This window comes from Peromyscus eremicus, chromosome 1 (assembly GCF_949786415.1).
Source record: "Peromyscus eremicus chromosome 1, PerEre_H2_v1, whole genome shotgun sequence".
Lineage (NCBI taxonomy): Eukaryota > Metazoa > Chordata > Mammalia > Rodentia > Cricetidae > Peromyscus > Peromyscus eremicus.
Genome location: NC_081416.1, coordinates 170,317,514 through 170,344,532, shown reverse-complemented (window position 1 = coordinate 170,344,532; position 27,019 = coordinate 170,317,514). Strand labels below are relative to the sequence as shown.

At 51.9% G+C, this 27,019-nt stretch overlaps 1 protein-coding gene across 1 annotated transcript in view; it reads left to right on the top strand.

Moving 5' to 3' along the window:
• The window catches only part of Eml2 (EMAP like 2), a 31,209-nt gene that overhangs the window by 2,829 nt on the left and 1,361 nt on the right, over nt 1-27,019 (top strand). The window contains 19 exon segments of the mRNA XM_059280792.1: nt 11-134; nt 241-342; nt 2,363-2,391; nt 2,902-3,031; nt 5,276-5,425; nt 6,696-6,765; nt 6,968-7,078; nt 10,938-11,033; nt 11,952-12,086; nt 13,998-14,097; nt 16,370-16,524; nt 16,667-16,792; nt 20,858-20,989; nt 21,559-21,626; nt 22,018-22,106; nt 22,310-22,407; nt 22,961-23,048; nt 23,429-23,524; nt 24,893-25,023. Coding sequence (XP_059136775.1) covers nt 11-134; nt 241-342; nt 2,363-2,391; nt 2,902-3,031; nt 5,276-5,425; nt 6,696-6,765; nt 6,968-7,078; nt 10,938-11,033; nt 11,952-12,086; nt 13,998-14,097; nt 16,370-16,524; nt 16,667-16,792; nt 20,858-20,989; nt 21,559-21,626; nt 22,018-22,106; nt 22,310-22,407; nt 22,961-23,048; nt 23,429-23,524; nt 24,893-25,023 — 2,030 coding nt within the window.

The following is a 27,019-nucleotide window of genomic DNA, read 5'->3' as shown; positions in this document are numbered from 1 at the left end:
ATCACTCCAGTGTGTCAGCTTCTGAAAGGCCTTCCCACCAGGACGCCCCTCAATGGCTCCGGACCCCCGCGACGCGTGGGCGGCTATGCCACCTCCCCATCTTCCCCCAAGAAGGAGGCGAACTCTGGGCGCAGGTAAGGCAAGAAAAGCAGGGCTCGGGCCTCCTCCCAGACCTTGCTGGAGAACACTGCTCCATCACCGCGGGCTTTGCTCTCATCCCCCTGGTCTTTTCCGCTGCAGTCGCCGCTACTTGTCACCTGAGCGCCTGGCCTCTGTGCGTCGCGAGGATCCCCGTAGTCGCACCACGTCTTCCAGCAGTAACTGTAGCGCCAAAAAAGAAGGGTGAGTTCAGGGGTGGGGCCCCAGCTCCAGACAAGCAAGAGAAGTGAGTGCCTGGGTAGAACTGAAGTCAGGCCCCTGGCCATGATGTTATAACCTAGAGTGAGCCTGTTCCCAAGGTGGGAGCGCAGTACTGGGGTAGCCTGACCAAATGGAAGGCCTGGAGGGGTGGAGCCAATACTGGGAGCCCGGCCAGCATTGGGGAACGGAACTGGAACTTAAAAAGGTCTGGATTGTCTATGGGTTGACCGAGGAAGCTAGGGAGGAGCCAGACGCATGGGTGTGGCTATGGAGATAAAGTTTCTTTTGATTCTCAGGGTGGAGTCAGGGCTCAAGACTCAGAGTTTCTGTAGGGAGAGTAAAAAAATCAGAGGTAGGGGTGTGGTTGGAATTTGGGTGTGTTAGTGGAGTTAGCATGGTAGAGTCGAAACCTAGAGTTGGGGACAGAAGGGAACCCTACTCGGGCAGAAGCGGCTTGGTGTGAGTGGGCGTGGCTGTAGGTGGGCGTGGTCCAACCTTACAGAGACTGCGTGGAGAACTTTGGGAGCAAGTCTTGAGAAATTGGATAGAGTCAGGTTGCCTAATGGGACCCAAGAAAAGAGGTGGGGCAGCCATCAGTTATTAAGAGGGAAGCCGGAGTGGCCACGGTTTAAGCCTGTAAATTACAGCAGAGACTGACTGAGGCACGGGGATTGCCCGAGTTCAAAGCCAGACTGGGTTACACGTTTACATTGTGCGTTCCACTCCAGCCTGGATTACAATGAAACCCTGCCTGAAATTTAAAAATAAATAAATAAACTGCGTGGGGGTTCACGACTCTGATCTCAGGACTTGATGAGTGGATACGGGAGGATCAGGGTTCAGAGTCATGCTCGGCTACTTACCGAATTTAAGGCCAGCCTGGGCTACTTGAGAACCTGTCTTAATAGACAGAGACACAGACAGGGATAAGGAGATTGAGCCAATCCAGGACTAAATTAGAAAGAGGGGGTGAGTGTGATCAGTGGTGGGCGTGGTCAAGTAGCTAGGGGCGTGGTCAAGGCGTAAGGGTGGAGCCGCAGGATTTGAGAGCAGGCTATGGCAAGTCTGAGGTCAAACCCCAGCAGGTTTCCAGTCTCCTGAAATAATAACACATTCTGGGCCAGACACCTGCCTGCATTGGCCGCTATCAACCTTGCAATCACCCTGGGAAGTGCGGCTATTCTATTCCCGTTTTCTGAAATGAGGAAACCGTTTTTTAGAAGTTGGGCAACTTGCATACTTCTAGAAAGAGGCAGAACTGGGGAGACCTGAGCTTAGGCAAGTGCGCCTCTGAGTCCGTGTTGTCAACCTTCACCCACCCCTCACCCTATCCAAAGAGCCTGGTGCCTGGACTCCGTGGTGGGCCGGGCTATGGGACCCGGTGGCACCTGGCGCCTGCAGGGGTCCGCTGCGGGGGGCGGGGCAGGGGCGGTGGCGCCGGCGCCTCCCAGGGCCGGAAGCGGCGGGGCCGGTCCCGGCTCCACCCCCGACCCGAAGCTCGGCCAGCCGCCGCCATGAGTAGTTTTGGAGCTGGGTGAGACCCTCTCGAAGTGCCCCCTCCTCCCTCCTCCTGTCCCTTCTCTCATCTGGCAGAGAAGGTGGATACACGCCCCTTCCTCTGAACTTTTCCTTGCTTTCCTGACTGCTTGCAGTTTGGGGTGCTGGGGGAGGGAGGGGAGGAGCGCTGGGGAGCATTTTGCTGCCTGGGGGGGAGGGTCCCTAGTGACTCCGGTCTTCCAGGATCGCGTGCCTGCCGTCTCGTGTTGTGCGAACCCTTTGGCGATCTCTGCCTCTCTGGGCCTGTGTCTTAGGCTCTTCAAGCTCTAACGAGCAAAGCACAGGGCCTGTAGAGAGGTAGCGCTCCGCTCCTGACTCGCCTAGTTATTCGTCGGAGACCCTCGGAGCCGGTGGTTTGGGGAGTACTTCTTCTCCTATCTTATCTGCCTGTTAAAGCACTCATTTCCCCTCTCTCTCTTTTTTCCCCTGCATCTTTTCCTGACAGGAAAACCAAAGAAGTTATCTTCAGCATGGGTGAGTGGGGAGGGTGGGCGTGGCTTCACTGATCATAGCCTGCGGGGAGACCTGGGGTCCTGGCTACTGGGCCCTTGCCTGTCTGGCTTCATTTTATCTACCAGTTAAAAAGAAGAAAGAGACAGAGAGAGGAAGAGAGAAAGAACGGGGTGGGAAGAATGGACAGAGGGAGGGAGGTGTGGTCTAAACCAGTAACTCAGCATTTGGGAGGCTTGAAGGTGTTTTTTTGGAAGTTGGAGGAAGGCTAGCTTGGGCTATATAAATAGATCCTGTTTATATATAATGAGCTAATTGTGACGGCTCACACTTGTAATCTCAGCACTTGAGAGTCTGAGGCAGAAGGATCACCTTGGTCTCTCTGCTAGCCTGGGCTACACAGAGAATTACAGGCCAGCCTGGGCTGTAAGACCCTGTCTCAAATAATAATAATGATCTTAGTAACAATAATAGAGGAGTGGGAATAGTCTTAGGGACTGGTGTGGAACCTGACCTCTGAGGGTGTCTTGGCAGAGGAGGGATCTGTGAAGATGTTTCTGAGGGGCCGCCCTGTGCCCATGCTGATCCCAGACGAGCTGGCATCCACCTATAGCCTGGACACTCGCTCTGAGCCGCCATCCAGCCGGCTAAGACTAGACTGGGTGTATCCTTTGGTTATGCTCCTTCCAAGGGCTGGGACTGCAGGGTAGGGGTGCATCTCCATGCCTGGTACTCATGGATATCAATCAGACAGATGTAAGCCACCATCCTCTGTTTACCTATGGATGGTCTTCACAGAGCTCAGCTTAGGAATGGAGAGTTGGGGGCTGGAGCACATTGGGTAGCCCTGGCCGTCCTGGAACTCACTCTGTAGACCAGGCTGACCTCAAACTCATAGAGATCTGCCTGCCTCTGCCTCCCGAGTGCTGGGATTAAAGGTGAGCGCCGCTGCCACCACCACCACCCAGTTAGAAAAAGTATTTCTATTAGAAGCTTCCAGTGGTGTGTGTGGGGGGGGGGTATCACATCCGGGAGTCACAATTTCTCAAAAAGAGACATTTGAGCTGAGAATCCAATACCCAGGAACCAACCAGAGAAGAATTAAAGGAAAAAACGTCCCAGACTAAGGGTACCATGTGTGTAATGACTCTGTGGCCCCAGTGGGTTTGAACTACTTGGGAAACAGAAAACAGTTGTAGTCGGTAAGTTGGAGCCCTGAGTTTTGAACCAGTCCTGCCTCTGGCTGATTGTGACCATGGAGAAGTCACCTTCCTCTCTCTGACTCAATTCATCATTTCCTCTGAGTAACATACTTCCTGACCTCAGGGTCCCAGGACTGTGGAATGATGAGTAAAGGGTCGGGGTTGGGGGCTGCGTTTAAGATGATTTGTTGGATAAAGCGCCTGCCGCACAAGCTTGGAGACTGGAGTTCCGATCCTCAGCAGACACGTAAATGCTAGGTGGGCATGGTGGTAGCCTGTGCTGAGGAGGCAGAGACAGGATTCCAGGGTTGAGCTGGCTACCTAGACTAGCTGGAATTGAACTCTGAGTTCAGTGAGAGACCCTGCCCGAACAGAGCAGAGAGTGACTGAGGAAGACACCCAAAGTCAACTGAGATAGTCACATCTGTACACACATATTTGTGCACACCTGCACACACTCATGCAAGCATGCATGCATATGTGCACACAACACACATATACAGGCAAGAACTTTAGTGTTTAGAGGCGCTGACTCTATAGTTCAAGTCCCACACGAGAGATGTGTTATACAAGTCACTGAGCCACACTCCCAGACACTGGGGGATTCTAGGCAGGGGCTCTACCACTGAGCCACACTCCCAGCCCCTCACTGGGGGATTCTAGGCAGGGGCTCTACCACTGGGCCACACCCCCAGTCCCTCACTGGGGGATTTTAGACAGGGGCTCTACCACTGAGCCACACCCCCAGCCCCTCACTGGGGGATTCTAGGCAGGGGCTCTACCACTGAGCCACACCCCCAGCCCCTCACTGGGGGATTCTAGGCAGGGGCTCTACCACTGAGCCACACCCCCAGCCCTTCACTGGGGGGATTCTAGGCAGAGCTATGCCTCCTAGTCTCTCACTCATGGAGTCTAGATAAGGTAGTCTATCTCTAGGTAAGTTTATCTCTTGTTCGGCCTTCCAAGTGCTAGAATTGCAGGTGTGCACCCCCCACCCAGCTCTCTTGACTTGTCAGTAGGTTTAGGTCCTATGCAGATCATGTAGGGTGACATCATCCTGAGGTCCTAATAACATTTGTAAAAATCCGTATGCCATCCAAGATCATTGTCACAGTTTGTGGGGAGGGTCAAAGTGGGGACCTAGCAAAGCATGGTGACTTTGGACTGTCATTGCAGCGCTGAGGAGGTGGAGGCAGCAGGATTGCTACCAGTTGAAAGGCCAACCTGGGCTACTTTGTAATATAGTGTTTACCAACAAGCAGGGCTGTGGAGACAGCTCGGTTAGCAAAGCGCTTGGTGTGCAAGCTGCAGACCTGGGTTCCGTCCTCAGCACCCACAGGAAAATGAGCCAAGCTTGTGGCTACAGTCCCGGCACTGGGTGGGACAGAGACAGGAAGATTCCCTGGAGCTTGCTGACCAGCCAGTCTAGCTGAATCTGTGAGCTCCAGGTCCAAGAAGAAACACTGTGTCCAAATAGAGATGGAAACAAAAATAAAGATGGGGAGAAATTGGGGACACACCCAACGTTTACCTCTGGCCGCTACAGTTTGATACATACCGTGAGTACATGCACACACAGAAACACACAAACCTGAACCTATGTTTTGGGGACACCATGGTTCAAACCCCGCCGCAGAGGCCTCATGACTCCCGTTCAGCCGGGAGGTACTGAGCAAGCTCCTTAACCCAGCCCTGGGCGTCTCCAGCTATGGCTACCGTGGCCGCGACTGCAGGGCCAACCTTTACCTCCTGCCCACCGGGGAGGTGGTGTACTTTGTGGCCTCCGTGGCAGTACTGTACAGTGTGGAAGAGCAGAGACAACGACACTACCTGGGCCACAACGATGACATCAAATGGTGAGTCGGAGCAGTTTGGGGGATGGGAGAACCCAGGCCGGGGCACTGATCCAATCTGTACCTCCCAGGCCTCTTTCCACATGACTGCCCACAAGGAAGGTGGCATGGTGCCAGCCTCTGTGTAATGAGACCACTGGCTTCCCCGGGGGGAAACTAGTGGTAAAATAAGCTATATAGTGTTTAACTTTTTTTTTTAATGTGCATGGGTGTTTTGCCTGTGTGTATGTTTCTGTGAGGGTGTCAGCTCCCATGAACTGGAGTTACAGACAGTTGTGAGCCGCCATGTGGGTGTTGGGAATTGAACCCAGGTCCTCTGGAAGAGCAGCCAGTGCTCTTAACCACTGAGCCGTCTCTCCAGCCCCTATTGTATTGATCTTGTTTGTTTTTTATATGTGTGTCTATGTGTCTATTTGTATCAGCACCACATGTGTGCAATGTCCCCAGAGTTTATCTGTGTTATAGCAGGTTATGAGCTACCCAGTGTGGGTGCTGGGAACCAAATCCAGGTCCTCTGGAAGACCAGCAAGTGCTCTTCCACTGATCCATCTCTCTAGCACCCTAGCTTTTATTTTTTCTATTGTGGCAGGGTCTCTTTACAGAGCCCAGGCTGGCCTACAACTTTATAGGTAGTCAAAGTTGGCCTTGAACTCATGATTCTCCTGCCTCAGCCTCCTGAGTGCTGGGCTTAGAGATATGAACTCCTATACCTGACAAATACCAATATCATATATGGTGATGCCCTTCCCCAGTGCCCCGGGTTTTTGCTTCTTTTGAAGAAAGTGACCCTAGCATTCCAGGTATTTCCATGTTGGGATGTGACGTTTCCATAGCCACTGTTTTTAGGACATGTCTGATCTGGGTGGAGTCAGGAGGTGGAGTCAGGAAGGTCAGAAGTTCATTTCCAGCTGCAGCCAGTTGGAAGCCTGGGCTTCATCAGACATTGTTTCAATAAGCAGATGAAAGAAAAACATGTGTTTTCTTTTTTCTTTTGGTTTTCCAGACAGGGTTTCTCTGTGTAGTCCTGGCTGTCCTGGATCTCGCTCTGTAGCCCAGGCTGGCCTCCAACTCACAGAGATCCACCTGCCTCTGCCTCCCGAGTGCTGGGATTAAAGACCTGTGCCACCATGCCTGGCGTCTTGGATAAATATTTTTACAATTCATGTTTATTGAGTGAACAGCGGTGCATTTAACTCTAACCTGCTAAAGAAGGGTCCTGGGAGTTCTTCGCTCCCCACAACTGAATTCTGGTTCTCTGTCCCTCTCCCCTCAGTCTGGCTGTCCACCCAGATATGGTCACCATCGCCACGGGACAGGTGGCAGGCACCACAAAGGACGGCAAGGTATACACGGGGCGTTGGCACTGTGCAGAGGGTCTGGTGGGAACTGGGACCCCTCCCCCCATGCGGAGGGTCTGGTGGGAACTGGGACCCCTCTCCCCATGCGGAGGGTCTGGTGGGAACTGGGACCCCTCTCCCCATGCGGAGGGTCTGGTGGGAACTGGGACCCCTCCCCCCGCAGTAACTGCACTTCTCTTTTCTGCAGCCTCTGCCTCCCCATGTGCGTGTCTGGGACTCGGTTTCCCTGTCCACCTTACACGTCCTGGGCCTGGGAGTGTTTGACAGAGCTGTGAGCTGTGTGGCCTTCTCCAAATCCGTAAGTCTCTGGCCTGGTCCCTGCAGAACGCGCCTTCCTGTGAGTGGAGGCCATACCTCATTATGACATCACAATGAAGCCATGCTTCAAATCTCAGGCCCCAGGGCCTCACTGGCCTGTGACCCAGATCCCAGCACATGACACAGTACATCTGGAACTGTGACACGTGGGACCGTCATACCCTGCTTCCTCCATCGGCCGACTCCCGTTGAGTTATTTTGCCTGAGCATTCTGGAAGGTTCCTTATCTCTCAAGGTGTTTCAACCCCAGCACTGAGTGCCTTGTGCCGTCCAATCCCCCATCAAAACAGAAGTTAAAATAATCTTCCTGGAATTTGTGGAGCAACTTGGTGTTGATCCAGCAGCCCTCCCCTTCCAATCCTGTGACTGGTTTTTTTTGTTTGTTTGTTTTTGTTTTTTAATGATAATTTTGTTTGGAAGTGCTGGTCTGCAGTGGATTGGGAAAAAACGAAAACTATACTCCCCAAAGGTAGTTTAAGAAACACTGGGTTGTGTGAAGGCACACGCTTGTGATCCCCACAGAGTAGAGGCCAGGGCAGGAGAGGCCTTGGCTATATGAGACTTTGTCTCAAAACCACAACTCAGTTGGGTGTAGCGGCATGTGCCTTTAATATTGGCATTCTTAGGAGGCAGAGACAGAAGGATTGCTGTGAGTTCAGGGCCACCTTTGATCTATGTATCCAGTTCCAGGTTAGCCACAACCACAAAAACCATCAGGCCAACTTTATTTCTTTTTATTTTATCATTATTATTTATATTATTATTGTTTTGGTTTTTTTCAAGACAGGGTTTCTCTCTATAATAGTCCTGTCTGTCCAGGAACTCTCTGTAGACAAACTGGCCTTGAACTCACAGGGATCTGCCCACCTCTGCCTCCTGAGTGCTGAGATTAAAGACATGCACCACCACCCGGCTTCTTTTTATTTTTTAGAGGATTTATATTTAGGTGGTATCACCTGTGTATGGGTACCTGTATCAGTACCCAGGAAACAGCCCCAGATGCCCTGGAGCAGAAGTTAAAGGCTGTTGTGAGCTACCTATCTGGGTGCTGGGGACTGAACCCGGTCCTCTGGAAGAGCAACAAGCATTCTTAACCACTGAGCATCTCTCTAGCGCCCCCCCCCCCTTTTTTTTTTATTAATTTTTGAAGTTAGCATATACAATAATGAGCTTGGTTCTGATATTTTTAATATATATGTTACTGTACTTTTTCATGTTTATTACCCAAGACCTCTGGCTGTGCTTTCCCCCAATCAACTTTATATTATCTTTTTTTAAAACATTTCTTTATTTATTGTGGGTATGTTTGCACACACACACACACACACACACACACACACACACAAGTGCCCCAGTATTCCCGTGGAGGTCAAGAAAAACTGCCGGGAGTTGCTTCTCTCCTGCCCTGTGGGTCTTCCCAGGGGTGAATCTCAGGTCAGGCTTGGCGGGGCATCATTACCCACTGAGGCGTCTTGCCAGCCCCGCCCCTGCAAGTCCCATGGCCAACTTTGATAATGGCTGGATTTCATGGACATAAAAAGCCATTCCAGGGATGGGGGTGTGGTCCAGTGGCGGAGCACTTGCCAAGCCTACACACTGCCCCGAATTCCATTGCCAGCACCAAATGGGGAGGAGAAAAAAACAATGAAAAGGAAAAAAAAAAATGATCACTCGGGAGGAGGCAGAGGCTCTGCCTGGGCTACCTAGCAAGTTGGAGGAAAGATGGTGTCAGCAAGAATCCCCAAGTGTGGGAGCTGGAGAGATGGCTCAGTGGTTAAGAGCACTGGCTGCTCTTCCAGAGGACCCAGGTTCAATTCCCAGCACCCACATGGCGGTTTACAACTGTCTGTAACTCTAATACCAGAGGTTCCGATGCTCTCTTCTAGTTTCCATGGAAACTGCACACATGTAGTGTACAGACGTTCATTCAGAGAAATGCCCATACGCATGAAATAATAAAATAAAATTATGGGGGAAAAGAATTCCCCAACTGTGCAGGCTGCAAAGTCTCTAAGGGATGAGTTATTGTAAAACACTTTAAGGGGCAGCTCAGGGTAGTGTCCATCAGCTTTCCTGGGTACTAAAGTCGCTGAAACCAAGATAAGTTCAAGGCCAGCCTGGGCAGTTTAACTAATGAAGAAACATTTAGATTTATCTATCCATTTTGTGTTTGTTACACATGCGTGTGTACCACGTGTGTAAAGCTCCGAAGATGACTCGCAGAGATCCATTCTCTCCTTCCACCATATGAGTCCTGGGGATTGAACTCAGATCTTCAGGGTTGGCAAGCAAACACTCTTACAGAGCCATCTCACTGGCTCATATCTTGGGCGATCAAGTGAGGTCCTTTCTCAAGCAGGGACAAGGATGGGAACTGGGAGCATGGGTCAGTGGTAGAGCCCCTGCCTAGACTCCCCCAGTGAGGGGCTGGGGGTGTGGCTCAGTGGTAGAGCCCCTGCCTAGAATCCCCCAGTGAGGGGCTGGGGTGTGGCTCAGTGGTAGAGCCCTGCCTAGAATCCCCCAGTGAGGGGCTGAGGGTGTGGCTCAGTGGTAGAGCCCCTGCCTAGAATCCCCCAGTGAGGGGCTGGGGTGTGGCTTAGTGGTAGAGCCCTGCCTAGAATCCCCCAGTGAGGGGCTGGGGGTGTGGCTCAGTGGTAGAGCCCCTGCCTAGAATCCCCCAGTGAGGGACTGGGGGTGTGGCTCAGTGGTAGAGCCTCTGCCTAGAATCCCCCAGTGAGGGGCTAGGGTGTGGCTCAGTGGTAGAGCCCCTGCCTAGCATCTGTCAATGAGGGGCTGGGGGTGTGGCTCAGTGGTAGAGCACCTGCCTAGAATCCCCCAGTGAGGGGCTGGAGTGTGGCTCAGTGGTAGAGCCCCTGCCTAGAATCCCTCAGTGAGGGGCTGGGGGTGTGGCTCAGTGGTAGAGCCCCTGCCTAGTATATGACAGGTTCCATTCCCATTATCAGACAAAAAACTATTTATTGTTTTGGATTTTTTCAGTTTCTTTGTGTAACTAGCCTTGGCTATCCTGGAACTCGCTTTGTAGACCAGGCTGGCCTTGAACTCAGAGATCCACCTGCCTCTGCCTCCTGAGTACTGTGCCATGACCACCCTGCTAAAAAATGATTTCTTATGTAGGGTAAAACTTTTTTTTTTTTTAACCAGTTTTGTCTTACTTCCATTTCTGAGTACTGTGATAAAATAGTCTAACAAAAGCAACTTAAAAGATAAAGGGATGGGGGCTGGAGAGATGGCTCAGGGGTTAAGAGCACTGGCTGCTCTTCCAGAGGTCCTGAGTTCAATTCCCAGCAACCACATGGTGGCTCACAACCATCTGTAATGAGATCTGGTGCCCTCTTCTGGCATGTGCATACATAATAAATAAATAAATATGTTTTTTTAAAGAAAAAGACAAAGGGAAGTCAAGGCACTAGAAACTGGAAGTAGCTAGTACGTCCCACCCACGGTCAGGAGTGGAGAGCAGTGAGTTAGAGCATGCACTCCGACTGGTGCTCAGCTCACTTTCCCCACTTTTCCACAGTTCAGATTCCCCTGCCTAGGGAATGAATGGTGCTGCCCACAGTGGGCGGTTCTTCCCATCTCAAGATAACCAAGGCAATCCCCCACAAACATGCCACAGGCCAACCTGATCTAGACTGCCCCTCACTGAGACTCCCTTCCCAGGTGATTCTAGCTGGTGTCAAGTTGTCAATCAAAACTGACCAATGCAAATGTGCTTTATGGATCCTGCTTGTGAAGGTCTTTGAACAGGCAGGTGAGGTGAATGGGCCGGAGTGGGATGTGGGGAGACAGATCCTAACCCACCTCTCTGTCTCCCGCAGAATGGGGGCAACCTGCTATGTGCAGTGGATGAATCCAACGACCATGTGCTCTCCGTGTGGGACTGGGCCAAGGAGAGCAAGTTGGTGGATAGCAAGGTGAGTGGGCTTGCCGTTCATATCCCCTCCTGTGGGTGTCCTGTCATGACATGGTGGGCCATATGGTTAGGAATCTGCAACCAGACTCATTTTAAATGGGGGCCTTGGTGTCATCTGTTGGGTGACTGTGGATGTCGGTTGCCTCCTGTGGAACACCAGGTCAACAGTGGTGTCCTCATTGGAGGTGGAAAGGCTGGGTATCATGTCGATGGACCAGGCTCAGCACAAAGGTGTATGACACACCCTGAATCCCAGAACACAGGAGGAAGCTGAGCAAAGAGGTCATGAGTTTGAGTCTAGTCTGAGCTATATAACAAGACCCTGTTCCAAGAAAAAGAGAGATAGCCAGGCATAGGGGCCCACGCTTTTAATCCCAGCACTTGGGAGGCAGGTGGATCACTGTGAATGAATGCAAGGAAGCCTGGTCTACAGGGTGAGTTCCCGGACCGCCAGGGCTGCGTGATGAGACTCTGTCTCAAGGGGAGGGGTAGTGGGGTGGGGAGGCTTGATCAGGAGACAAGCTATCTGCCCGTGATCACATGCCTGGGCTGAGGACAGGAAACCTGATTCTCGATCGGGGCCCCTCCTTAGGAAGGATGAGGGGTGAGAGGAGAAGAGGTGGGAACTGGAATCTTGATGTTGCTGTAACACAGCAGTGTGGCCTTGGGCAATCTCTGAACCTCATCTATGATGGAAAACACTGACGGGCTTCATCTCCCGGAGGATGATGGGTATTGAGCGATTTGATAAGTGCTCAGCAGAGTGTGTAACCCACAACAGGGGCTCCCAAAGGGCCCACTAGCATCCTCCCTCACCCTGCAAGCGGGCTGTGTAGGGCAGTCCCATGGGAGGCACATGGCACGATAGGATGGTGGCTTTGAGGTCCTCATTCAGAATCTGTCTTGACCCCCCTCCAAGTGCTCCAACGAGGCCGTGCTGGTGGCTACCTTCCACCCCACTGACCCCAGCCTGCTGATCACCTGTGGGAAATCCCACATCTACTTCTGGAACCTGGAGGGAGGCAGCCTGAGCAAGAGACAGGGCCTGTTTGAGGTGAGTGCCAGGGATTTGCGGACGGGCTGACCTTGAGAGGGCCAGGCAGGGACACCCGGTGGGGTAGACAGTCTGGAGGGCTCGGGGTGGGAGTATGAGACACTGAGCTGCTGCCTGCCCAGCCTGACTTTCCTCATCCCTGAGGGAAGATCCTGCTGAACTCTGGTGTGTGAGCGTCCGGTGGGCGAGAGATCGCGGAAGCTCCATGAATGGAGCTGCCCGCACCATCGGGGAGTCACAGAGAGGCTGCGGGTGTGGGGGGAGTGGGCTGGGGACTCAGTCTAGAGAGCTCCCGCTTCAGTGAAAACATGTGGAGAGCAATCCAGGAAGACATCTGACACCAACTGCATCTGTGCACACACACACACACACACACGTGAACACACATAGCACACTTACCTAGCACAGCAACATACATGTGAACATAATAGCACATACACACACATGAACACACATAGCACACATGCACAGACACATGCACACTTGTGAACACAATAGCACACACACCCACACATGTGAATGCACATAGAACACACACACACGCACACACAAGCCAGGGAGGGTGGCATGTGTTTATAACCCCAGTACCGGGGAGATGGAGACTGCAGATCCTCGGCCCGCTGGTCTGCCAACCTAGCTGCCTTGGCAAGTCCCAGATCATCTCAAAAACAAGGTGAGGGGGACCACACATGATCCGCTGGGTAGTCAAGCGTGCAAACTGCTCCTGCGGAGGACCCAGGTTAAGTTCCCAACACCCATGTCAGTCAGCTCCCAGGAACCCAGCACCCACTTCTGGCCTGTGCAGACACCTGTACTAACAGGCACATGCCCACACACAGACACACATGCATACACATAATTTTTAAATAATAAAATTAAAAAAAAACAAAGTCACTTAGGCAAGATGGCTCAGCCATTTAAAACGCTGGCCACCGAGCCTGACCACCTGGGTTCAATCCCTGGAACATACATAATAGAAGGAGAGAACTGATTCCCACAATTGTCCTCTGACCTGCACATGTACATTCTGGCACATACATGTCCACACATGCACATATACCACATAACCATACAGAATAGAGAAAAAGTGTAATGAAATATTGTTTTAAAAAAACCAAATCAGCCGGGTGGTGGTGGCGCACGCCTTTAATCCCAGCGCTCGGGAGGCACAGCCAGGCGGATCTCTGTGAGTTCCAGGACAGCCTGGGCTACAGAGCAAGATCCAGGACAGGCACCAAAACTACACAGAGAAACCCTGTCTCGAAAAACAAACACCCCACCAAATCAACATGCCAGGTAAGGTGCCATGCACCTTTAACACCTAATCCCAGCACTTGGGAGGCAGGAACAGGTAGACCTTTAGTAAGGTCTTGTGTCTATAGTAAGACTTGTGTCTATAAAAAGAAAAAGAGCAAAAACCAAGGCGGATGGCTTCTGAGGAAGGACACCATGGTTGTCCTCTGGCCTCCATGAACGCACGTGGGTACGCACCCAGACATACGCATACGGGAAGAATCAGACAGGATACAAAGGGTCCAGGAGGGCGGCCGCAGGGCGCTTTGGAGAGGGCTCCTCTCTGCTCAGAGGGAGGCACAGAGAGAGAGGCCGCTGAGACGGTGGCATAGGCACCAGAGGCAGGGAGGAGAGCGAAACAAGACTGGCAGGGGAGTGGGGGGCAGAGCAGAGGCAAGAGGCTTGTCCCAGGGTGGACAAGGGTCCCCACGTGGTCAGAACTCCCCTGTGGCCTGAGCACTTCCGGTGGGAGGAGAGGGGAAAGTCGGATAGTCTCTGTGGGGTGTCCCACCCCGAACCACAGGGGCTCCCCTGGACCAAAGCCCCGGATGCCAATGACCCGCACAAGGCCAGCCGGCTTCGGTGACACCTTCCCTCCTCTCTCTTTCTGCACTGTAGAAACACGAGAAACCGAAATACGTGCTGTGTGTGACCTTCCTGGAAGGTGGCGACGTGGTCACTGGAGACTCTGGGGGGAATATCTACATCTGGGGCAAAGGTCAGCGTCAGCACCCTGCACTCTGACCCCCGTCTTTCACAAACACCCTTGGCTGGGTCTCCCTTCCTTTAACCACGCTTGTGTGGAATGAATGTCACTATAGGATAAATATCTCCTCTCTCTCTCTCTCTCTCTCTCTCTCTCTCTCTCTCTCTCTCTCTCTCTCTCTCTGTAGTTATGGATGGTTGTGAACCACCACGTTGGTGGTAGGAACCAAACCCAGGTCCTCTGCAATAGCTACAAATGTTCTTAATCACTGAGCCATCCCTCCAGCTCTTAGGGTAAATTCTTATTTTCCAGTTCCAGCATCCTTGACAAGGCTCAGGTGTCCCCAACTCTGTAAAGTCATTATTGGTTCCCAAAGCCTTCCCCTCTGTTTTTGTTTTTTGTTTTTTGTTTTTGTTTTGTTTTGTTTTTTTGTTTTTTTCAAGACAGGGTTTCTCTGTGTAGCTTTGCGCCTTTCCTGGAACTCACTTGGTAGCCCAGGCCGGCCTTGAACTCACAGAGATCCGCCTGGCTCTGCCTCCCGAGTGCTGGGATTAAAGGCGTGCGCCACCACCACCCGGCATTCCCCTCTGATAGTTTCATATTAGCAACAAAGGCCCAAGTATAAATGTGTGAAATGACTCAGCTGTAGCCAGTGTGTTGTGTGAATAATTGGATAGAAGGCTGGGTGGATTTATGTATGTATGAATGAATGAGTGGATAAGAGGATGGATGAATAGGTGGGTGGATTTATGAATGAGTGGATGGATGGATGGATGGATGGATGGATGAGTAAATGAGTGAATGGTACATGAGTGGATTAGGGAAGAGGGGTGGATGTATGGATACATGCAGGAATGAATACATTGATGGATGGGTGTGAGGTTGGGTGAATGAATAGATGTACAACAGATGTCCTTGCCTGGGCACTGAGTCATGCCAGACTCCTTTCAGTCCCCTAAGCAGTCCTAATTTCTCCTACTGTCCCTGTTTTGCAAGAGAAGTTTCTTCCTTCTGCTTGGACAACTTTTCCACCATTTGTCCACAGCAATGTCAGCTCAACCCTTAGATCTTTAGTCAGCCATAGTCATCCATCAGACCTCCTCTCACTCATCAGGCTGGAAACCCCATGCAGGATTTCACAGGATCCTGGGTATCCCGTGATGGTGCCAGCCACTTGGTGTGTTCACTGACTAGTGATGGCATGCCTGTCTCTGCCATTGACGTGTGATCTGAGATTGTCGTGGTCACTGCTGTGTTCCCACATGAAACTCAGCCCGGGGTAGCTCGATTTTTGTTGGTGGAATAGTTGGATGATGAATGAAGAGGTAGTGGACAGATGGGTGAATGGGTAGGTGGGTGGGAAAATGAGTGAATATTTAAATGGAAGGAAGGGCTGACTGACAGATGGGTAGTCTGATGAAAGAAGTGAGTGAATGGATGAGAGATGGGAGGAGGATGGATGAAATGTTAGATCAGTAGATGGATGAATGGTGGGAAGTGGATTAGTGGAGAGATAAAGGGAGGGGTGGGTGGGTTGAATGAGTGAGTGGGTAGCTGGATGGATTGATAGGTCAGTAGGTAAAGGAAGTAGATGAGTGGGTGGGTGGATGGATGGATGGATGGATGGATGGATGGGTGGATATGGATGGATGGATGGGTGGGTGGGTGGATGGATGGATGGGTGGGTGGATGGGTGGGTGGATGGATGGATATGGATGGATGGATGGATGGGTGGGTGGATGGATGGATGGATGGATGAGGTGGTAAATTGATTGATAGATCAATAGATAGAAGAGTAGATGAATGAGTGGGAGATGGGTAGAAGGAGGGAAGGATTGGTTGCTGGGTCGTTAAATAGATAAACGTAGATGAATGTTTGGGAGGCAGGTAGATAGGAGGAAGTACGAGAGGACTGATTAATAGATTAGTAGATAGATGAGTGAATGAGTTGATAGATGAGCAGATGAATCTGTGGCAGAGAACTACTCTGGTGAATGGGGAGATGGATGGGTGGTGGACCATCAGATGGGTGAGTGGAGGAAGCCAGGAAAGGTGTATGAGCGGATAAATCAAAAGATGGGTGGGTGGGTGAGAGTTCAGATGATGCAGATGATAAAACACCAAGCCCGTGGATTGTGGGCAGGTGGATGAGTGGGTGGAGGGACCAAAAGAAAGGCAGAAAGATGAGTAAGCATGGATGTGGGCCTCAAAGCTTTAGGTACTCACGGGGTTCAAGAAAGGAACAGCCTCCCCATGCCGACTCCTGTGCCCAATCCCCCCACAGGTGGAAACCGCATCACCCAGGAAGTTCTGGGAGCCCATGATGGCGGTGTGTTTGGGCTCTGCGCCCTGCGGGATGGTACACTGGTGTCTGGAGGGGGCCGTGATCGTCGGGTGGTCCTCTGGGGTTCGGACTACAGCAAGGTGCAGGAGGTGGAGGTGAGAATGTGGGGAGCGGGGGATGGCTTTGTAGGATCATGGCAAGGCCCCTACCCCACCAGGGTTCCTAACCCTGGACTTTCCCCGGCCACACATCCCACCCCGCCTCACATGGATCCCACACGCACGTCTGCCCACTCAGGTCCCAGAGGACTTTGGCCCTGTTCGCACTATAGCAGAGGGCCGGGGAGACACACTGTACGTGGGGACCACCCGTAACTCCATCTTGCTTGGCTCGGTGCATACCGGCTTCTCGCTGCTTGTCCAGGTGAGTAACTCAAGTTCTCTTCGCACCTCTTACATCCTCACCGATACGGCCGGCCGCCGGCTGTCATCACCGCCATCACCATCGCCCCATGTCTCCATTCCTTACCCCTTCTCTTCAGTCCCGCCCCTATCCCTTTCTCATCCCTTCCCTTCCATGCTTTCTCTTCACCTCGGACCCCCAACGCTGCCCTGACCCAGAACTCCCCAGAAGGGTTACCTGCCTATCTGATTGGGGATAGCATCCTCCTATCTGGTGGGTAAGTGTCCTTGCAGATTGTCATATTATTGTGCTAGTCCTATATCCCCCAGGGATTCAACTCCAAGAATCTTAGGAGGCTTTCGGGGTGGGGGTGTGACTTTATCAATCCTCTCTCCCCCTCCCCTCTTCCTGTCTCTCCCTCCCCTCCGCTCCCTCTTCCTCCTCCCCTCTCCTCCTCCTCCTCTTTCCTCCTCCCCTCTCCCTTCTCTCTCCCCCCTCCTCCTCCCCTCTTCCCCCTCCTCCTCTTTACTCCTCCCCTCTCCCTTCTCTCTGCCCCCTCCTCCTCTTTCCTCCTCCCCTCTCCCTCCTCTCTTCCCCCTCCTCCTCTTTTTTCTTTTCCTCCTCATTTTTCTTTTTCTTTACGTTTTTTGTTTTGTTTTGTTTTGTTTTTATTTTTAAATCTTGGAGATTTGGATTTCATGTAGCCCAGGCTGCCCCCCAAACGCACAATGGAGCCAAGGCTGCCCTTGAACTCCTGATCCTCCTACCACCACCTCCCGAGCACTTGGATTACAGGTGCACACCACCACACTGGGCTCTGATCTCTTCTTGTAACACCTCCTTCACCCAGGGGGCTGGAGAGACGGCTCAGTGGTTAAGAGCACTGGCTGCTCTTCCAGAGGGCCTGAGTTCAATTCCCAGCATGCACATGATAGCTTACAACTGTCTATTAACTCCAGTTCCAAGGGATCTAACACCCTCACACAGATATATATGTAGGTAGCGCATCAATGTACATAAAATAAAATAAAAAAAGAAAAAAACCACCTAGTAGGAGGCAGTGTAGCATAGTAGTTTGGAAGTTGGAGTCTGGGACTTGGCTACTTGTATGGAAATCACAACCCTGTCGCTCGTTAGCTGTGTGATATTGGGCAAGTGAGTCACCTCTCTGTGTGTCTCTGAGACAGAGAGTGACTGCATGAGGTTTTTCGAGGACCCTGAGTCACCATCATAGCATACCCTGGAGACTGGTGTCTGAGGCTGTTGCTTACAGTGTCTTGGTCCTAATGACTCCTTGCTCAATGGTCCCCTTCACTTCCCTGACCTTTGCTTTTTTCCCTCTGCAAGTCTAGCTAAAATCTATACTGCTGCATTTAGTTTGATCTCCACAAGAAGGTAGAGGGTGGATGGGCTGGGGAAATGGCTCAGCCTGTAAGGCACTTGCCTAGCAAACATAAAGAGCTGACCTGCATCTGCAGAACCCACGCTGAAAGCTGCATGTATACATGATGCACATGTATAATCCCAGCATGGAGGCAGAGGTAGAAGGAGCTCTTCTCAAGGAGGTGGAAAAATTCCCAAGGATGACCACACCCCAAAAGAGAGGAAAGCCAGGCCATCAGGACTTCTTTTTATTGTTGTTGTTATTAATGTGTGGGTGTTTGCCTCCGTGCACCACATGTATGCAGTGCCTTCATCGGCCAGAAGAGGGCATCAAATCTCTCAGAGCGGGAGCTATAGTGGTTGTTAGTCGATGTGTGGGGGCTGGGAATAAAACCCAGGTCCTCTGGAAGAGCAGCCGGGGCTCTTAACCACTGAGCCCTCCCTCCAGCCCCAGATTTTCCAATCATTGCTTTGTGGATTTTGGTTCTTTGAGACAGGGTCTTACTGTGTATCTCTGGCTAGCCTAGTACTTGCTGTATGGCAAGCGTAGCTTTGAACACATAGCAATCCTCCTGCTGGACTTGCAGATGTATGCCACCACATCTGGCTTGAGTAGCAGGACTTTCCCTAAAGCAAGAAAGGACCCCTTAACAATCTCTATGAATATTTATTTATATATGTTTGTTGTTTTGACACAGGGGTTTTTTTGTTTTGTTTTGTTTTTTTGTTTGTTTGTTTTTTTTTTTTGAGGGGTTTCAAGACAGAGTTTCTCTGTGTAGCTTGGCTGTCCTGGAACTTGCTCTGTAGACCAGGCTAGCCTCGAATTCACAGAGCTCCTCCTACTTCTGATGCCTGAGTGCTGGGATTAAAGCCGTGCTCCGTCAACACTGCCTGGCTTGAGACAGGATCTTTCTACATAACCCAGGCTGGCTTCAAACTCACAGTCATGCCTCAAGCCTCCTAGTTGCTCAGGTGTGAGCCACCGTTCCCAACTAATATAATAGTATTGCTTATTATATTAGTAATATATGTTAATGTAGCATAAATAGAACTATAAATATCTACCATGATATCAGTTACTGCCTTGGCTATCGTTGATTGACAGCATTCTGTTGTTTGGGGTTCATAATTACTAATGACGTTTGTTTTCGGAGGACCGTCTTTAAGCTAGCCCGTGTTTGCCACTTTCATTTGTTTCTTTTGTGTAGTGCTGGGAATAGAACCCAGAGCCTTGGACATGTTAGAGAGGGACTCTCCCACTGAGCCACACCCCCAGCCCCTCACTGGGGGTTCTAGGCAGGGGCTCTACCACTGAGCCACACCCCAGCCCCTCAATGGGGGATTCTAGGCAGGGGCTCTACCACTGAGCCACACCCCCAGCCCTTTGGGTTTTTTGTTTTGTTGTTTTTTGGAGTTTTTGGTTTTTTTGTCTTTGAGACAAGATCTTGTGTAGCCCAGGTTTGCCCTGAATTGTCCACCTGAGGATAACTTTGAAGTCCTGATCCTCCTGCCTCCACATCCTGAGTGCCAGGTTTGTCCACTGTGCCTGGCTTGTGTTCAGCACTTTCTATCCATGTTCTGAGGGGGCCAACAACGCTTTGAGGAACATGGGGCAGCTGGCCCCATTTTAGAGACTATGAAACTGAGGTTTCACGTTGGGCATGGTGGCATATACCTGTAATCTCAGCAGTCAGAGGACTACAGCAGGAGGATTTCTGTGAGTTCCAGCCTAGCCTTGGGAAGATAGGGAAGCTCTGTCTCAAAACCAAACAGGGCTTGGTTGGTAAAGTTCTTGCTGTATAAACAGGAGGACCTGAGTTTGGTTTCCCCAAAGCCCATGTATAAAGTCTGGGCACGGTAACACACCTGAGATCCGAGACCTGGAGAGGCAAGGCAGACTGATGAGGCTTGCCAGCCTGCCTGTCTATCCAGGTTGGCGTGTTCTAGGTTTAGGGAAAGACCCTGTATCAAAAATGATAGAGCAGAGGCCAAGACTCAGTGGGTAAAGGAGCTTGCCACCAAGCCTAATGACCCGGGGTTCAAGTCCTTGAAACTACGTGGTGGAAGGAGAGACTTAGCTTTGCCAGTTGTCATTTGATCTCCACATGCAGGCCTTGACAACGCACCAGCACCCACAAAATAAATAAAGCATAAATAAAGAAGGGAGCGAGAGATAGATAAAGATTCTTAATGCTGAATTCAGGCTCTGCACTCAGGTGTGCACACGCGCACGTACACACACACACACACAACCCTGAGGTTCCAAGGGGAGGTCAGCTGACTAGGTATCTGGTTCCCACCATCAATAAGAGAGCTGAGGGTCCTCCATGTGACCCTAGATGTCTCAGTTCTGTGACTCAAGACCAAGTCCACTAGGCTTTTCCCAGATCCTTCAGGCTGAAGTCTGGGAGGTATCTAGGCAGGGTGGATGGAGCCTGTGTGGCTACTGAGGTCAGACTCTGAGCCACCGTCCCCCCACCTTCCATTCTAAAAGGGGAAAGTGGAGGTTTGGAGGGAGGAACGGGCTTTGCTTCGAGCTGTGGGGTAGCCAGAGTCAACCCCCATCAAGGGAGAACTCTCCTGTGCAGAAGGGGCTTGCTGGGTCATGGGGGCTGGTCTGGCATTTCTCCCTGGCATCAGGGCTGGCTAAGGAGAAGGCTACCTTTGCTGTCTCTTTCCCATCATCTGCTCTCCCTCCTGCAGGGACACGTGGAAGAGCTGTGGGGCCTGGCCACGCATCCTAGTCGGGCACAGTTTGTGACCTGTGGCCAGGATAAGCTGGTGCATCTTTGGAGTTCAGAGGCCCATCAACCCCTGTGGAGCCGGACCATTGAGGTAATGGAATGGGAATGCAGATCTAGGGGTCTGCAGAAATTGCTGCTTTTGACACCTCAGGGCTCAGCGCATCAGGTGGAAGCTACAAATGGTCTCTTTAAGATGATTATCTTGCCAGGCAGTGGTGGTGCACACCTTTAATCCCAGCACTCAAGAGGCAGAGGTACTCGGATCTCTGAGTTCGAGGCCAGCCTGGTCTACAGAGCTAGATCCAAGACAGCCAGGGCTACACAGAGAAACCCTGTCTTGGGAGGGGGAGGCAGGGGACTGGAAAAAAATAAAAAAGGGCATCTTACTGGGCAGTATTTTGGGGGCAAAGGCAAGTGGATCTCTGTGAGTTCAAAGCCAACCTGGTTTACACAGTCCTGTCTCAAAAGAAAAAAAGTAGAGTAGGAAGAGAGAATATTTCTCTTTTATGTTAGCATGCTCAAGAAAGGGGAATAGCTCCTGGCGGTTTCTGGAAGGTGTGGGAGCACAGAGAGACCTCAGGCCATGCTAGGAGCTAGTTTCTGAGGCTGGGGAGTACATAGATGGACTTGGGACCCCAGCTTTTTTCTCTTCCTTCCCAGGACCCTGCCCGTTCGGCTGGCTTCCATCCCAGTGGCTCTGTCCTGGCGGTGGGCACAGTGACCGGCAGGTACTGCTGAAAAGACCGAGTCCTCACCAGTTCCTTTTCCGTTTGTCCCAAAGCCCTTAGAGTGCCTCACATTCCAAACCTGCTGCTTCAGTCCTAAGGGCCTGAAGCCCCGTCCCTTGCAGTCAGTGGACCCCGTGTGGGGCATTGCCCACCTATTTGAAATGGCACGAAGGAGGTGAGAGATGAGGAGAAAGGTGTTGTTCACCTCCGCCCATCACAGCCTGAGGCCCAGGCCTCACTGTCTGGCTCCACCCATGGTAGCCTGGCCCCGCCCCCTCACCCCTGCATTTGGGAGGCCCTTATTTCTCTCCTTCAGGCCCCCCACACTGCCCTATCTCAACAACGACATCTCATCCTCCACCACCACCCCCATCATGCCTTCTCCTTCAAGGTGGCTGCTACTGGACACAGACACCCATGACCTAGTGGCTATCCACACAGATGGCAATGAGCAGATCTCCGTGGTCAGCTTTTCCCCAGGTAGGCATGGGATCCTGAGGAGGCAGGGTCTTTGGAAACCGAGGTTACAAGTACAGACTGGGGGGTGAGGGGCTACAGTCCCCCGCCAAGGGAGGGACGAGTCATGGAGGGAGGAGGAGCCTGGGACTGTGGAGGAGGGGCTGAGTCTGGGAGAGAAGGGGGCGGAGTCTGGGTGCCTCCTCATAGCCCCTCCCCCTCCCCAGACGGGGCGTACCTGGCTGTGGGCTCCCACGACAACTTGGTGTACGTGTACACGGTGGACCAGGGTGGCCGCAAGGTCAGCCGCCTGGGCAAGTGCTCGGTGAGTGGGCAGGGGTCCCCAGCCCGCGCCACCACCCCGCCCAGTGGGGTGCAAAACTAACCATTTTTCTACCACAAGGGAGCCACAGCTTCAGAACGCAGCTGATTTTTTTCCTTGCCCTGACTATGTCAAGGCATCTCAGTTGGCCCCCATCCTCATCCCTTATTGTGTTCTAAGCCGCCCCTTCTTCGTGTAGCCCCAACCCTCACCTTCCAAGCCCCGCCCTCATTTGTAGCCCCGCCCCTGCTCTCTAAACCTACCCCTCCATCCCAGGAGCACCTCTGTGTAGCCCCGCCCCTCCCATTCAAACCCCACCCCCTGTGTGGAGTTTTGCCATTGTCTTCTGAGCGCTTTTGTCAGCCCTACCCATCACGGTCTGGCCCCGCCCATGGTAGTCTGGCCCCGCCCCTACTCTCAGAAGGCTTTTGTATCCTGCCCCTAGCCCAACGTGTTCTCACTCTGTGTATTTTGCCTCCTGATCCTGATTTAATCCATCCCCTCTCCCTGGCTCAGCCCTCTCCTGTGTCCTAAGTGACCCTCGCATCCCCTGCAGGGCCATTCGAGTTTTATCACCCACCTGGACTGGGCCCAGGACAGCTCCTGCTTTGTGACCAATTCCGGAGACTACGAGATTCTGTACTGTGAGTTCTCTGACACTGGCCAGATTTCTTTGTTTTGTCACCTAATTTGCATGTTGTTTGCATACAGCTCCCTGTTCCTTGAACTAGTCTGAGCTGATCCGATTTGGAGCTCAGCAATCTCTAGCTTGTGATTTATTTCCCGGTGCGCCCCATTTCCCTTCCGCTTTGACAATGGACGGCAGGTTTTTATGCCAAAGTACCCAACTTAGGTTTTGGCATGTCACGTCCAAAATCCAGCCTTCAGCTGGTCCAGAGGGACAGAAATAAGCTGAGACCTTCGACCCCTCTGACTTGGACCTCAGTGCTGCATTATCTGGGAAGTAGATTGGCTGATGGTGGTTCTTTAGGCCCTGAACATCTCTTTGGATTGTCTACCCTAGGGGATGCCGCCACCTGTAAGCAGATCACCAGCGCAGATGCCGTGAGAAATGTGGAATGGGCCACCGCTACTTGTGTGTTGGGGTTTGGGGTGTTCGGTAAGTTCTGGAATGGGGAGGTTCCCACTGGAGCTCCGAGAAACCACCTTTCCTTGTGGTTTTCATTGTCTTGCATCGGCTGCCTCCATGCTGGAGAACTCAGTCCTTTACTGTTTCCACGGTTCTCTGGTCAGAGGGAAGGGCAGGGTGAAATGACCACTGAAGTCGCTCAGAGCTCTAATGAAATGAGACCGAATGCATCGGGCACCTAGCTCAGAGGGCTCCACACTGCAGATCCTCCAGCCACCTGTTCCATCAGGTCCCCAAGCCAGTGTCACAAGTGCAGGAACACCATTGGCCTGGGCGGTGACGATGGTAGTCCCAGATGTCCCACTGGGAGCTCACAGTGTGGCGAGGAAAGCAACCTCACCCGAGACAGTGGGACCTGTACAGGGTCTAACTGGAACATGTTAGATGCCACTGGGGAAGGAGTATGGGCCAAGTCATTGAAGAAGTTAGGATGGGCCTCCTGGGGGGAGAGCCATTTGAACTGAGATCTGAAGAGTCTAGCTACACCCTCAGCCCCTCACTGGGGGATTCTAGGCAGGGGCTCTACCACTGAGCCACACCTCCAGCCCCTCACTGGGGGATTCTAGGCAGGGGCTCTACCACTGAGCCACACCCCAGCCCCTCACTAGGGGAGTCTAGGCAAGAGCTCTACCACTGAGCCACACCCCAGCCCCTCACTGGGGGATTCTAGGCAGGGGCTCCACCACTGAGCCACACCCCCAGCCCCTCACTGGGGGATTCTAGGCAGGGGCTCTACCACTGAGCCACACCCTAGCCCCTCACTGGGGGATTCTAGGCAGGGGCTCTACCACTGAGCCACACCCTAGCCCCTCACTGGGGGATTCTAGGCAGGGGCTCTACCACTGAGCCACACCCCAGCCCCTCACTGGGGGATTCTAGGCAGGGGCTCTGCCACTGAGCTACGCCCCCAGCCCTTCACTGGGGATTCTAGGCAGGAGCTCTACCACTGAGCCACACCCCCAGCCCCTCACTGGGGGATTCTAGGCAGGGACTCTACCACTGAGCCACACCCCCAGCCCCTCACTGGGAGATTCTAGGCAGGGGCTCTGCCACTGAGCCACACCCCCAGCCCCTCACTGGGGGATTCTAGGCAGGGGCTCTGCCACTGAGCCATGCCCCCAACCCTTCACTGGAAGATTCTAGGCAGGGAGAAGGCCTCTACCACTGAGCTACACCCCCAGCTTTTTCCTTTTTTTTAACTTTTTGAGACAAGCTGCAGTAAGTGATCCAGGCAACTCTTGAACTTTTCTTTTTGTTTCCAGTAGCTGGGTTTACAGGCCTGTGCCGCCATGCCCAGCAGTGAAGCAGATTTCATCACTTCTCTTGTCCTGTCTACAGGGATCTGGCCCGAGGGCGCAGATGGCACAGACATCAATGCTGTGGCCCGCTCTCATGATGGGAAGCTGCTGGCTTCTGCTGATGACTTTGGCAAAGTGCACCTGTTCAGCTACCCCTGCTGTCAGCCGAGAGTGAGTCCCCGGGGGGCCTGAGGGGCTGGGGCTGCTGGGATTGCTGGGAGGCGGTCTTCACTCCCTTTGGGGGGATGCCTGTTTTGTTTTGCGAAGAGGGTCTCAAATAGCTCAGGCTTGCTTGAAAGCCCTTAGATAGTGAAGGGTGACTTTGTTTTCATTTTTATTTATTTATTCCTATCATCAGCTTGATACAGTACAAATTCTTATCCTAATAGTAAAATGTTTCACTGAGGCTTGCCCAGTAATTGAGTAAAACCAAACTTATTATAAGCCACAGTCATCCTAGGGTCCCCCCTGCTATGTAGCCTCCCTGGTTCTGTGGGTTGCAGTCTGATTGTCCTTTGCTTTATATCTAGAATCCACTTATGAGTGAGTACACACCATGTTTGTCCTTCTGGGTTTGGGTTACCTCACTCAGGATGATATTTTCTAGTTCCATCCATTTGCCTGCAAATTTCAAGATGTCACTGTTTTTCTCTGCTGAGTAGTACTCCATTGTGTATATGTGCCACATTTTCTTGATCCATTCTTCAGTTGATGAACATCTAGGTTGTTTCCAGGTTCTGGCTATTACAAATAATGCTGCTATGAACATAGTTGAGCATGTATCTTTGTGGTAAGATTGAGCATTCCTTGGGTATATGCCCAAGAGTGGTGTGGCTGGGTCTTGAGGTAGATCAATTCCCAATTTTCTGAGAAACCGCCATACTGATTCAAGGATGACCTTGAATTCCCACCAGTTCTCCTGCCTCTGTCTCCCCAGAGCCCGGAGTAAAGATGTGTGCCATTGAGCCAAGTTTATGTGTTGCTAGAGATGGAGCCCAGGGCCTCCCCATCCTCCCGGCGGCCCCCCTAGCCTCTTGTTGTTCATTTATTTACTTTCTTTAGGTGATTTACTTCTCTCTGGGCCTCAGTTTCTCCCTTCTGTAGGGTGTCTTAACAGCACAGGGTCCTTCATGGGATTCTGAGACAGAATCTGTAGCTCTGAGCTTTCTGCATATTTTCTTTTTTACAATGTTAAATGATCACCTACTGTGTGCCTGGCCAGACAAAACCCTTGAGGCTGCTGGGCATGCGTAAGCACGCCTTTAATCCCAGCACTCGGGAGGCAGAGGCAGGCGGATCTCTGTGAGTTCGAGGCCAGCCTGGGCTACAGAGGGAGTTCCAGACCAACCAGGGCTGCACAGGGAAACCCTATCTCGGGAGGGAGGGAAGTGAGGACCCAAAAAATAAAACCAAACAAAAAACACCATGAGGCTACTGCCCTCACCAAGCTGGGTGCAAGACTGTAGGGCTAGGGTTTGGGTACCCAGCAACCGTGATACCCATACAGCCATAGAACAAGGACCAACTTCTACAGAACCAAATTACTGGGGAGAGCACCTTCCTGAGCCTGGGAGAGGCTGCTCCTTACTACAGCCAACTCTTTCCTGAAGCAGAGTTAGAATTTAATGAAGGTATGTTAATGTAATTAAACATGAGGGCTAAGAGAGACACTCAGCAGAAAAAAAGATACACCCAAGAGTATGAGTGTGGCCTTCTGAGTTTTTCTTTCTTTCTTTTTTTCAAGACAGGGTTTCTCTGTATAACAGTCCTGACTGTTCTGAAACTCACTTTGTAGACCAGGCTGGCCTCAAACTCAGAGATCTGCCTGCCTCTGCTTCCCAAGTGCTTGGATTAAAGGACTGCACCACCACTACCTGGCTCCTTCTGGGCTTTTCAAAGAAGAGGAAAGTAGGCCATATCTAAATGTAGGCATGAGCTCCTCATGGAGAATTGCCATACCCCACTTTTTTTTTTTTTTTTTTTTTTTTTTTTTGGTTCTTTGAGATAGGGTTCCTCTGGGCCGGGCGGTGGTGGTGCACGCCTTTAATCCCAGCACTCGGGAGACAGAGGCAGGCGGATCTCTGTGAGTTCGAGGCCAGCCTGGGCTACCAAGTGAGTTCCAGGAAAGGCACAAAGCTACACAGAGAAACCTTGTCTCGAAAAACCA